This window comes from Trachurus trachurus (assembly GCF_905171665.1).
Source record: "Trachurus trachurus genome assembly, chromosome: 1".
NCBI lineage: Eukaryota > Metazoa > Chordata > Actinopteri > Carangiformes > Carangidae > Trachurus > Trachurus trachurus.
Window position 1 is genome coordinate 21,456,024 of NC_139891.1, and position 14,092 is coordinate 21,470,115.

The 14,092-nt window shown below is 41.5% G+C and overlaps 1 protein-coding gene across 1 annotated transcript; it reads right to left on the minus strand.

Annotated features, from left to right (window-relative positions):
- Positions 1-4,959: 4,959 nt before the first annotated feature.
- Positions 4,960-13,864, minus strand: LOC310984237 (uncharacterized protein). The gene is made up of 6 exons (XM_083969401.1): positions 13,746-13,864; positions 10,246-10,290; positions 9,813-9,833; positions 8,910-9,057; positions 8,509-8,670; positions 4,960-7,074 (listed from the first exon to the last, which is right to left on the minus strand). Exons 1-6 carry the CDS (start codon positions 13,794-13,796, stop codon positions 5,945-5,947), a joined length of 1,557 nt encoding a protein of 518 aa, XP_083825527.1. The 5' UTR covers positions 13,797-13,864; the 3' UTR covers positions 4,960-5,944.
- Between the last annotated feature and the right edge of the window lie 228 nt (positions 13,865-14,092).

The following is a 14,092-nucleotide window of genomic DNA, read 5'->3' on the forward strand; positions in this document are numbered from 1 at the left end:
TTTAATTTACAACATGCTATTGATTGTGCATTAAAATCGGATAAGAGATCAGTTCATGGTGTGATTCTTTTCCTCTCTCTGACCTTTGCATTGACGCCTTTTTCCTGACTTTGTTTTATGGGAAATACAGACTGCTGCGTTCTGAGGTAGAGCTCCCAAATGAGGTTCAATGCCAAAAAGGTGCACCTGTTTCCTTTTATGCAACATGCCCATGACTGAAATAAGGAAGGGTTTGATTCTAGATTAGATTTTTTTTCTTTTTACACAGTGTGTGTGTTTATAGAGATTAATTTCCAAATCAAGGGACAAAGCAAAGCCTTTCAGTTATAACTTCAGTTTCCTGTCTGTCACCTCTATCAAGAACACATACCGCTTACGGCAACAGGTCACACACACCAATATCAACACCTCTCACCTAGCTATAAGAAACTGACTAGAAGTTAAAAGCCAAGCAAGGGACCATAAAATGGTAAATCTTGGACTGACCTATATGCTTGTTGGCAAGAGCTCAGACAAAAGACAGGATGTAAGACAGATGCCAAACTCACTAACTTGTTCCTAGACTAAGTAATGTCTTTGTCGGTTAGATTGACTTCAGGTTGTCAACTAATACACTTGTACAGTGGGGCTAGACTTGTGACTTGTATTTATGAGTCCGGTAAAAGGAATTACACTGCTCAAATGTATGTGCAAAAAAAAAAAAAATCTAATTCTTGCACAGTAGTTAAGTTTCTGTGGTCCTTGAGTTGTAGGAACTGCAGTTTAGTTGCCTGTTTTGTCTGGTAATAGATAATATCTCTGGTGGGACAGTTGTTACTTAGCACATATATAAGACTATACTGTAAGAACCAGTTAGTATTTTCATATTATAAGCTGTATTTGTCAGCATTGACACCACAATACTGTCAGCTCAATATTATCACTCATTTCATACTGGTTTTTCTTCATGTGGTTTACTCCTCAAAAAAAATGAAGCTTTCAGAGTGAGTGCAGCCTGATGATTCACCCTGAGTCACAGTGACAGCTCCTCATGTGTGGGTGTTTTTTTGAGCTCATTCCTTGCTTAAATAAAAGTTGAGACGTTTGCTGTATTTCACTGTAGAACAGAGACACATACATGCACTTGGTAGCACTTGGTAGCATTTATTTTTGACACAAATTCCACAGTTTTTGTTGAATAAAGTAGCGCAGGTGTCAGAGTCCAACGCGGTAGAATCCCAATAGGCATCAAGGAAAAATAAAAGTCAAATGGAAGAAACCCAAACACAACCTAACCTTCTGAAAGAAAAGAAAAAAGCACCAAAAGATGTGCAAACAATATAGATCTTTAAAAATGTGACAGCATTTCATTGTTTGGGTCTTACATCAGAGTATGCATCAGAAATCTCTATGCTATACATCAAGATACAAAAGCAACTCGATATCCATGATGACATAAAAATGTTGAGATAGCCTATTTATATCGACAAATATCGTGTTAACAAATACCAACAACACTCAACTTTGGCCTCATAATAAGCAACAATGATTAAACGCCACAACACGGCTGACAACAAGTCTCTCACACATGCGTACGACACACTGAAGAGCTGCAGGTAGAATTGCACAAAGATACCCTCAAAGAACACCACATTTTGTCGTAGTAATATTAATCTGAACTATTCCACATACAATTACATATTGATACTGCTATAAATCCTGCTGTCCCATAGCTGCAGGAGGAAAAGGAGAACACTTTTGGGAGACAATCTAAAAGAGTTATCCTGACTCAACAGGGTTTAATGTTTTCTTTTGTTTTTTCCTGGCAAACTATTTCAGCCATACCAATGTGGGCTCTCTTTGTGTGTATGTAGGCTATGTGTGTGTGTGTGTGTGTGTGTGTGTGTGTGTGTGTGTGTGTGTGTGTGTGTGTGTGTGTGTGTGTGTGTGTGTGTGTGTGTGTGTGTGTGTGTGTGTTTCAATTCTTCAATTCTTGGCATTACAAAATAAAGTCAGTATAAATATAGAGTAAATACTATCTTGATAAGGAGAAGTAAACAGTCCTTTGCAGTCAAAACTCAGCGAGGTAACAGTCTTAAATCAGGCCTTGGCCTACAGTGGCAACGAGGGTAGAGTTTGGGCATTTTGTCTGTACACACTAGCTGCTATGCTAAACTTAAGTAGTTCTATATACACTGAACTCAGTTTGGTTTCTGTGAGAAATCAGAGTCGAGGTTAAACAAGCCGCAGGTTGTGAATCTTGTGTATTACCATTATGTGTACATCACAGAGCTACTTAGAATAAAGGGGGGAAAACGCTCCAACTGCCGACAAAAGTCTTAATTTTAACAAAAACGTTTCTTCCCAAGGCCTTTTTTCTTAATTTTACAAAATAAAGAAAAAATATGTTTTGTTGTTGTTAAAATAAAGATTTTTTTTCCTGCTCTTTAAGATGAGAGTGTTTTTTCCACTTTTTGCCTGCTCCATCACCAGCACCTCCAAAAGTTAGCCATTTTTCACACATAGGCTTAAAGACAATGAAAACTCATAAAGGTATTGTTGCGTACTATAAAACTACACTTCGAAAACTCCTTCAGTAAAGACTAATATGAATAACGTTCACAATAGAGTTTTCTGAGTTTCATATTGGCATGAAAAAAACATGTGCTGTGTAACACCACAGTAAATCATTTAGCCTTTTAGTTTAAGAGAAACCTGAAACACATCAAAAAGGACTTTCTCCCAGAATAGACAGTGTACATTGCCTTGCTCCTGAATGTTATTGCCGACCTCATTACCCAAAGGGAGAATACCAGATACAATTTTCTGGTCTTTAGCATATCAAGATGCATCATATGAATCAAGACCAAATAAATATAGGCTATATAAAACAACAACAACAGAAAAATAAAACTATCAGGTACATTTTCCTTTTTTCCAGCCAATTGTATGCGATATGAAAGAAATAGCATTGCAACCTGGGAAATGGGTTAAAAATATTTCGCATCATTTTTTTAAACCTGGACTAAAGAGTCTTTGAGGAAAGTGGAAATATCTTCAGGTTTTTCAAAGATAGTCAGGTACTTATCCTTCAGAACCACATAGCTTGGGTGTATCACTTGAGTGTTAATGGTAATACATGAGAGGCATAAACCAAGGCTAAAGGTAAAACCAGATAATCTGAGTTTGCACTTGGGAGAAACCTTAAGCCAAAGGCATTAAAAACGCTGTGTTATGTACAATCAAGGGCCACTGCCCAGCACAGCTCATGGATCAGTAATGAAGAGGTAAATGTCTTTTTCACAACAGTTCATTTCCTATCAACCAGCATTAACTAGAGTAAGGAAAACAAAAGTGTGAATACTATTGCTAAATACTATTTTTGCAAGTCTCGTGTGTACTGTGTATATTTTTACAAAGAGACTGCCAAGCACTGCTATAAAATGTCTGATGTTAAGACTATACACAATTTCCAGAAAACACACACATTCACATAGCAGCATTAAACTACAGAATGCCTAAGAGAAAGTCTATTTTTATCTAGGCACCATATACTTAAAAAAAAAAAAAAAAAACAGAAAAAAAAATCTTCATCTTTTAATGAAAATAAAAACTTTGACTTAAGCCAAAAAAAAAGCCAGAAGGCTTTTATGTGGATGTGCTCAGAGGATGAAAAGTCTGTCACCTCAGAGATACACCTGTGAGTCACTGCACAAGAGCTTTGAACAGAGAAGATCAAGGGCTACCAAGATGACCCGCATGACAGAACCACACCGCAATACAAACCTCACTCCCTACACACCTTTTTTAAGGTACACACCAACACGCGTGATTTGTCTTTGATGAATAAAGGTTTTACAAAGCTGAATCGAGGCAAAAGTTTTCTGCCCACAGAACTATAAATGAGTTGAAAGCATCGAGACAATTAATTCGGCTTTGCAACGAGGCGACACAGCAAAGTGGCATCTTGTCAATGAAGTAGAGACACCCGTCTCATAATAACTACAGCAAGACAAACATGTACAAAATGTGATTTGAGACATTGTTTCCCTCTAAAACTTGCCCTATTCTTAAGTACAGTTTGGACTTAATCAATCACAAGAGAATACACATGTGCTCTTCCCACTAAAATACTGAGACACAGTATCGATCAAAGGTGTCACACTGCACTTCCTCAGGCAGAGACTATTCTTAGTGAGAGACTCTGTACAATTGGACATCAAATGGCAAATGGCTTCATGCACAAAGACAGATCAACTGGGGTACATGTACAGGAAAGCAGTCCAACTTCAGTCACAGTGGAAATAAAATAAAATAAAATAAAAAACCCATGATACTGACTGTGACTTTAAACCTTCACTCTTCACATTTACAAGTGTTACACACAACAATGGAAACTTCATTTCAAAAGTGTTGTCTCAAAGCCCACACCTGGCAGTTTGTATTGCCTTGCTGCTGTTTTTGACACATCTTCCAGAAATTTTCAGTCAAGCATCATGCTATAAAAACTCTCCGTAAACAATTTAAATCTTTTTTGTTGTTGTTGCAATACATAACCTTTTACATTCATTATCAGTGATGAAATTGGGCTTAAAGTTTCTGCCTTAAAAAACTCAATAGTCCATCTGCAGAGGAATCAGATTTACATTGCCTTGCAAACAAAAAAAGGCAATGACCAAATAGGAACATGTTCAAATACATTACATCCAAAGTCCAAACAGTCAGGTAATTATACAGTTTATTCATTTAACAGTCTGAAACAACAATGTATAGTCATAATACCATTGTAAAGCTGCGCCACCCAAACACATTTTAATCAATGCTTGCTCCCCTTTTCCTTAAGGGAATATAAGACATAAATGTAGAAAACACACACCCCTGGTATCAGTCAGAATAGTTGCCTTCTATCATTGTGTCCTCTGATGAACAGAGGGAAGTAGGCTGGTGAAAGCAGAAATTCACCCTACAACATAACGTGTTGAGTATTTCACTGATCAATATTTCTGAACTGTTTTCAGTTCTTTAAAAGCTACAAGATTATATGATGCTTGTTACTGAGCTCGTTTGAAAACACAGTTCTGTGGTTTTTACTTCAAGAATCATATTTCTTAAAGTAGAATTTAAGATAAACAGTCTTGTCTCTGGTTATTAAAGTTGATCGATTCACTGCTTTATTATATGACATAAGGCAGTGACCCTGAACCTTTTGCCATATGATCCCTAAATTTAAAGAATATCTTGTTGAGATCCATCATCATACATTGCATAATAACTTCTTAGCAATTCCACCAAGGATTGATTTTTGCTTCTCAGATTGTTTAAGCTAAATCATCTGTAATTCTGTTGAATCTGTAATTTCACATTAAAAAAAAGGAAAGATTAGAGAAACATCAGAAAAATATCATATAATTCTGTACAGCTTTTTTTTTTTCCTTTCTTAAACGTTTAATCCTCATATGACCTTTCAGTTTCACCTTTAGACCCTGACCCCCCCGGGTTGAAAACCACAGACTATCAGGGATTTCATTGCAAAGAGCTTAAATTGCTAATTTTAGCAATGTTTTGTCATGCAGAGTAAAGAGAGGTAAGAAGGATGTTGGTATGTTGACACTGAGCCACTTGTCAGAATGAATTTGGTTAGCATGTGGGAAAGTGATGGAGAAAGGGAAAGAACAATTATTTTCATCACTTTAGAGAACAAGATATGCTTTCCTTTCTCCTAAACCACAAACCAAATGTAGTAACTACAAAATATGACTCTCAGCCCTCTGTTTCTCCTCTGAAATAGAACACACTGCAGGAAATAAGTGGATCTATTTCTTAACCTGCTCCATGGCTCACAACCATTAAAACCTCCAAGACTTTTCTTCAGTGATTCAACCTCTCACTGACTAGTCTTGATCTGTAATGACGTCATTACACATTAATATCTCACTATCCGACGACGTATCGCCGGGCTGCTGGCCTACAAGGACTCCATGGTGATGATGGCCTCGCCTGTCTTCTGGATGACACCGGAGGAGGACGAGGACACGTGGCCTTGCTGCTCCACACAGTCGTCCAGGAGGGGTGACTGCCCGCCGGTCTTGGCTCGGAGGGAGCAGTCCACGCTGTCATGCAGCACATCCGCCCTCTCCTCCGCCATCACATCTTCTTTACCCCCTTTAGCTAAATGCACCTTCTGCAGTTCCTCCTCTTGTTCCTCTCTCTTCACGTGGCAGCGACACACCTCGATGCCCGAGTCGCCCGTTAGACGACGATGCCGGAAGTGGTCCTCCTCCTCATCGTCTTCTTCTTCCTCTTCCTCTTCTTCCTTTTCTCGTTTCTGCTCCTCTTTGCTGCTGCACTGTGTGAAAACGGCCACGTTTGAGGAGAAGAGAGCCTGTTTAGGGGGAGACGCCGTGGGCCTGGGAGTTGGGCCATTAGGTGAGGCCTCCTCCATCTCTTTCTTCACAGCTATGGCCCCAAGTGGGTCTGAGAGGAGAAGAGGGTGGATCTGACCAGGAGGGAGGGTAGATAACAGGATGAGGGGAGAAAGCGGAAGGCGAGAAGGGTGTGACGGACGAGAGTGTAAAGGAAGAGACAGTGGTGGCGCCGGAGGTGAAAATCCTTCACCGCCAATGGAACGTCTCTGCATGGGTATGACATCTGGGGTGGCCGCGGGTACGACATCAGGCGGAAGTTGCGATGGAGGTGGCGGGGAGGGCGTCTGAGTAAAGGCCGCCCCGGCCCTCGACGGACCCATGATGGAGCAGTCGCCCCCTGCTTCGCTGGGCGTAGAGAGGCGGCTGCTGTCGTACGTCTCGTCCGTCACCTGCACAGAGAAGGAGGTGCTGGACGGGGAGGTGAGGGAGCACGACTCGCAGGAGCAGCTGGTGTAGCAGTTGTCAGAGCTCTGGGAGGAAGTCAGGCCACTGGGGCCGGGGCCCAGGTAAGGGGGGCAGGGGTGACGGTGGTGGTGATGATGGGGGAAAGAGGAGCTAGGACCCCCCATACCTCCCTGCAGGGCGAAGACGGAGCTGTAAGGCGGAGGAGGGGTGCTGGGCTGCGCAGCCACCTCCTCATAGGAGGGCAACTTGAAGGAAGCGAGGAAACCTGAAGACAAAGGAAAGATCGGCTCAGATGTGGCAAAGTGGCAAGAGTTCATCGTTCTTTAACTGTTAAAACAAACCTCCACTGATAAACTTTTAAGAGCACATCAGTTCTACTGGGTGTCCTGTGGCAGTAACTAGAGCAAGTGTGTATCCTAAGCTGAAAAACGTTCTTGACAATCCACAAGTTAAGGTTTGACTTTACTTGTGGATTTGTCAGGAACCTTTTTCAGCCAAAAGACAAAAACTCTCCAACTCTTTACTGAACTACTTTGATGTGGAGAGGAGGGAGGCAGGGACAGAGGTCCAATTGACTTGAACGTTGCGTTCAAGATGATTGGATGGTGTTTTTACAGGAGTGTCTGTCCCACAGGTCACTGACTTTTTTCATCTTTGTGAAAAAGCATTTAATGAATTGGTTGCAATCGGAGTATAAAGAGGATTTCAAGCAATTTAGTAAAAAATGCTCCAGAATAGGATCTCCAACCCTGCTTTTAATGGCCTGTTGTACACCAAGCCCATTGGTGAGAAGACACCAATGAGCTTGGAGCTGAGTAACAACACAGTGACAGGCTCTGGAGGTTAGCAAGAACTGAGAGACATAGATGAGCACATTGAGAGTTAAGAAAAATGTAGAATAACACCAGCCTTATTCCATAATACTGAGGCCATTGTCCAACATATGATGCTATGTTTCTAACATGTACTTCAAATGCAAAGTCTCTACCTTTTCTTTGTGGAATGGGTGCTCAAATTAAACAATATTTGCTGTATAATGAACATCAATATTCCATGTTCATGTTGATGTAACATTATGATTGTATTATCAAATTGAATTTGTTGTGTTTGGTGTAATGTCAATGTTATAACACTCAATATTATATTAAAGGGGAACTATCCAAGTCCGGTCACTTTCCCGCTGTTTTGCTAACCCTCCTCCCGGCCATGTGCATTTGTTTACAACAAAGCCGGCGAGACATCAATCCATAGAGCAGTAGCCTACATAACGTTATATATCATATACGATGTTACGATGTGTATATTTGTGAAGTCTTATCTGTCATAAACCAGGGACTGCGGGCTACGGGGCACATTTGTGACGCAGTGGGCAGAGACGAGAACTGGGTTGGTTTTCATACAAGAGCTACGTTGAGGGCAGAGAGCCTCCATTCTCCCTCGTAAAAAGTTATGTGATTCATTAAACCATCACAATTACTCCAAAGCTGTTTAATTAAGGTAAAAAAATTGCAAAATGAAGCTAAAAATCCTGCATAGTTCCTCTTTAACAGCAGTTTAACAACTAGGCTATTTCTTAATACAGGCCTAGTTGTGTGGGTCGGTCTGTGTTTCCTAATCCAGAACATGTAAAATGTGGAGACAACCTGTGCTACCAGAGCTACACATTAAAATCTACACATCAGAGACGCCATAAACATACTGAGGTCCAGCATTGAGGAAGGGTAGTTGCAGGCTCCGTTATAGGCGATCAGATTGATCTCTCTTTGTCGCTGCTGCTGTTGGATCCTCAGCTTGGCCCGGCGGTGGCGGTAAGCACAGAAACAGCTGAAGAGGATCAGCACCGTCCACAGAATCCAGAACCCTGAAAGAAAATAAAAGCAGGAAATTAACCTGAATGTTCATCAGTGTAAAAAACAAAAACAAAAAAAAAACACACACACATTAAAGTTCTGTTCTGCTCTGCTCAGTTACAAGCTCACAACATCAGTGGTTTTTGGACATTTTACCCTTGTGACATACAACGTTTCACATTACAGCTATCACCCTCAGGCCCCTGTCTACAGTGAGGCAGTGGCCAAGAAAGTCAGTAGGTTGACTCACACCAGAGTTCATAATAGTAGGTACAGCAGCCTGTCTCTCCGCAGCAGTGTCCTGTTTCACACAGGTAACCCGGGTTGTTGTTTACTCCAGGACAGTACTTGGGGCTGACTACAGGCTGGCTACCAGAACTCCCGTGCTGCTTCACCACCTAGTGGACAACACATCACATCACAACATAACCACAGTGGGAATAATGTCACTGCAGATGGAAAGTTGTAATGGCATGTATGTATGGCTTTGAGACTTCATTCTCAACCTTGGCAAAACAGGTTTGACAATTTACCTTGAACTCAAGGACTAGGCTACTTATTAGCATTTTTACGCCCCTTTTAACCAGAAGATGAAGTCAAGACCAAACAGGAGGCCATAACATCTGATATCAGCCTTTTAACAGAGACTGGAATCACAATCACCCGCTTTATACGACCACCTGTTATCGCCTGACTGTCACGTGATGACAGGTGAAACATCTACATGACATGACAGGCGAAAGCGAACAAATCCAGTGGTTGGATCTCAAAACTTGACTTCGCTGGGGTTGTTTTCCGGCGACTTCTGAGGGAATAACCCTGCTCTGTAGCTATTAAATGCTCGGCAGCTAATCGATAACTGTGTCTGTCTGCTGTTCTGCTGAAGAAAGCTGTCTGTGGCAGCTATTAACGGGATTGATGCGAGCCTGAGAATGAACCAAGACTGTGCAGTTGCTGGCCATCAAACCAAAACAATAAGCTGAACAGAGCTAAAAATGCTTTATGGTGGGTAATAATTCTCCATGATGAATTCCTTGGTATGAAAGACCACCCTTTTTGCAGTTTTAATATCATTTCTATCAGATGGCAGCAACAGGTTGAGGTAAATTTAAACAAATTCCACACCTTATTAATTGTGTACACCTCACCTTACCTTCTGGGTAACGGTCACCACCTAGAAAGAAAAATAAAAAAGACCTCCATAAATTTTACACTTGCATCTAAGTTATTAGGAAGTCACTGTAAAGGACACAAGCAGGTGAGGGGTGAATATGAAATACTAAATGTTTGATATGTCATAAAAAGCCAGAAAGAATACTTGGGCAAAAAGAGTGTTCAGAAGAACTGAGGCACTAGAGCAAAAGCATAACTCACAATAATAATGCAGCAAGGAGAGGTTTCTAAATCTGGTATGTACATAGTTACCACACATGAGACTCTGAAGTGCTAACAAGTAATTATGCATTGCCATAGCAACCACCGCTTGGAGGTTTTTTCTTTTTTTTTTTCTAAACTCATGTGGACAATGTTTTATATTGTCTAGTGGCATGACATGTTTAGTTGTAGTTGAAGGTCGAGCTCCATACCGTTGTGGTTTCAGTACCGTCCAGCCCCCGCAGGGACATGGTCATCTGGTGAAGGACAAGAGACACACGATGGTTATTACTGTAAGACGGAGCAGTTGGGTAGAAAGAAGAAATGATAGGATGTAAACGACAGGAAAAATGAAAGCCTGGCTCGACATGTTTCAGCTGTCAAGGGCACAAGACGATACTGTATTTTCGTTCCACTGATCAAGGATGACAAAAAAAAGAAAAAAGGCAAATTAAAAGGCTGATTTTCCGCTGAAGACACTGGCTGCCATGTACTCCAGGTCCTTCAAGGAGACAGGAAGGTCAACGGCTTTTTAACAAACGAGTTTCTCCCCAATGTGTGTGTGTGTGTGTGTGTGGGTTGTCGACATGGCAGACAGAAGGGAGCAGACACGCTACTAAAACCTTGCATGCTTTCTAGTTTACCTTTCCCTGTTTTCTCCAAACACACATGTGCTTTAAAGCGTCATCATACATATTTTATATGGTACTTTTTTTTTTTATCTGACCAACAGTCAGACAAAGAAGCTGCAACCTGCACATTTTTTATTCTTTTTCTTTTCTTTTTGCTTCACAAATCAATTATTCAACTATCATCAAAGCATAGGCGATAAAACCCTCAGTCGTAATGGTCGACAGTGATTTGTGTGCAGTGGTGATGAATACTACTACACCATATGTGTGTTTATGCTACCCAAATGCTATTCTGTCCCTGTGCAGATTTCAAAATTCAGAGTGTTGCTCACGCTTCGGTAAATGCCAGGCAGGCCCACTGTGAGTAAAAAGTGTGTGTGTGTGTGTGTGTGTGTGTGTGTGTGTGTGTGTGTGTGTGTGTGTGTGTGTGTGTGTGTGTGTGTGTGTGTGTGTGTGTGTGTGTGTGTGTGTGTGTGTGTGTGTGTGTGTGTGTGTGTGTGTGTGTGCATGTGCCCTCTGCTGGGGCTACTGTCAAAAAAAAACAAAAAATATGTGGAGACAATGGGGGCTCGCTACCTTGTTTAACACCAAAACTGCAGCCACGTAAATGAGACCTCCTTTGTTAACAAACAATGCTGTCCCTGGACTGCGGTATGTGTGTGTATTTGTGTGTGTGCAATGTGTGCAATGCATGCACAACTATTAACGAGTACAGAATCACAACTGCTGTCTGTTCACACTCTTCTTCACTCTTAGGCTGTGCATTGTAGCTGCAGTAGCTGTTGGCCAAGTGACATATCTGCTGTGGCATATCATATAAAACTGTGCATAGTAAACTCCTCTTCAATACCCGATGCAGCCACAGGTTTATTAATATTGCATGGCCAAGCATTACATGATACTATGGTGAAAGAGGAATGTCTAATGAAGGACATACACAGGCTCCAAAAAAGCAACTGGCACTGCAGCCTGCAGAGCACAGGACAGATAAGTCAGGTTTTCTGCCAGATATTGATCTGGTGGCAGGCAGCATATTATACTGTATATGGCAATGAACACATGATCGTCAGCACTATTTTACACCTCATACAATATTTACATAATTGATAGTGAAATGTATACATCATTTTTTTCTAGACAGCATTTTTGTGTAAATAGTAAAAAGCTGAATTTTTGATTTAATCAGATCAAAGAATAAGCAGCATACAAACAGAAATAACAGACACGTGTCTAAGGGGGAAAAGGTCGGTCTGTTACCAAGCTCTACAAGAGTGCTGATTAATCACATCCCTACGAGCAATTGTTGGCCTCCAAGTGTTTGTCTCAAGATTTAAGATGATTTAATGCTTGTTTCTGTTACGACTGCTTTTCATTTACTGTGCTCCAGCTAATCATAGATAAATAATATTCTGCAGAAGTTGCGTTTCTGATGTTGCGTTTCTATGTGCACATCACTGGTGGTTATTGTGCAACCACAACGTTTCAGAGATAAATCCAACTGTCAAGCGTAACCTCAGCGTGTTCATGGAACTGAGTTTCTATACTCTAAGAAAAGAGTACACTAAGAAAGTCAGAGTGAAAAGGGGAAATGTCCTGGCATCCGTGATGTGGAGCTGAGTTCCTGTGGTAAGCCCACCACATGGCACCAAGTGTGTGCACAAGGAGGGTGAGGAGATCATTCAGGCTTTCCCAGAGACCACGGACTAACCACAAATGATTTCCACCTCTGGGGTCCCAAAGGGCTATACAGCAGATCAGAGCAGCAAATAAAAGTTTTTTTTTTAAAAATGACTGTAAAGAGCTGTAAGATGATTATACGGTGATATGCACATTTCTGCAAACTGCCACACAAGAAATGTCTAGTGAAATGTCCGATATTCATAGGGAAAGTGAGAACCCTGCGCAGAAAACTTGATTTTATGTAATGTAGTCAAGATTATGACCTGGGATGTTAAACCCTAAAAAGTGTCATGAAGGTGTATAAAGGCAAGGTGAAAGTCTTATTCTCCAATCTTGTTCTCCAACTGCTGTCACAATGTGTCAGGCAACATTTCACACAACTGCCTGTGTGAGGATATGAGACCCAAGTTCCTAAAAAAAGCAGAATATTTACTTGAGACACAAACTGACGTTGCCATGGAAGCAACGAAATATCGCATGTGTGAGCATGTCACAGCCAACAACAGTGAGCAGCACATGACACTGTGCTGTTCCAAGTGGTTCTCATCATCAATACTGTGATTTGAGTCCCTCAGCTATGTCTCACTCCATGATATCCATACTCGTTTGCAGTGATTTCATTTTCTCTGCTTACATGGTGGTGTTCTGTGCAGTGATGCGTTGACCGTTTGTTAACTTTTGTTTCAGGAAACATCATCCTCTGTGAAATAGTGGTATCCTGACTCAGCAGTATGCCTTTCCTCTCCTGGACAAGGAACTGTACATTAGATTTATGAGGCTATAAGGGTCTGGCAGGGAAACCTCTTGTAATCATGCCTGCATAAATTAGTGGTAAATCCTTGGTGCATTACCTCGAACTTCTCAATGCTACAACGCTAGAAACGAGGAATCAACTTAAAATCTATAACAGCAGTTTCCACAACACAATGCAGGATGTCCCACACTACCACTGAAATCAATAATAACCTATAGCTTATGACTCCCAAAGAAAGTTGACTACAAGTCTGTGCTTTTTTTTATATATATATTATGTGGTGTGTTAGAAGACCCAAATTCAAAATCCAAAAATCCAAAACTTGACCCCCAGCCTCACACATATACAGCCTTTTCCACCGACTACAAAACAAACAGGACCCCCTAACTGACTGACTTTACTTAACACAAATCATTTGCTGCAGTGGTGCAAAAATGCAGAGTCTTGAGTCAAAAAAAAAAAAAAAGATGAAGAAATTAAAAGACAAATATGCACAGAACAAGTTGGGGCAATTGTTTGCCAACAATAACAGCAGCAGCAGAAACAACACCACAGGCGGAGGAAAGCATGTTGCTCTGCAGAATCACTAAAGCCCAGCTGTTGACAGCAGTGCGTGCATAAAAGGAAAGCTGTGCAGTGCATTTACCTCCTCAGCCTTCAACCCGAGGCAGAATGTCAACTTTTTCTCAGGATCCATGGCCAGAGCTGAACACCAAAGCTACACGGTGGTGGAAATCAAAAAATGCAAAGGTGGGGATGTCACTCTGTTAAACCCCCATCACCGCTGCTGCCCCACTCCACAGACGCGGCGGCCTCCCCATCCGCCATTCCCCTGGACTGACGGACGGACGCCCCTCCCAGACTCCGCTCCGCACACCACCGGGTACCAGGGCTCAGCCTCCCCGGCGTAAATGTACGGATGGGACCGCGGAATTATCACAGTGCGGACGGTGCTGTCGTCGACTGTGGTTTTCTGTAGTGAGATGAAGATGT

Excerpts from the sequence above, each read along its gene's own strand:
- LOC310984237 (XM_083969401.1), bottom strand. The coding sequence starts at position 13,796 with ATGGATCCTGAGAAAAAGTTGACATTCTGCCTCGGGTTGAAGGCTGAG. Across the intron at positions 8,671-8,909 it reads CTACTATTATGAACTCTGGT|GGTTCTGGATTCTGTGGACG; the intron begins GTGAGTCAACCT and ends ATTTTCTTTCAG. Across the intron at positions 7,075-8,508 it reads TTCCTCAATGCTGGACCTCA|GTTTCCTCGCTTCCTTCAAG; the intron begins GTATGTTTATGG and ends CTTTGTCTTCAG.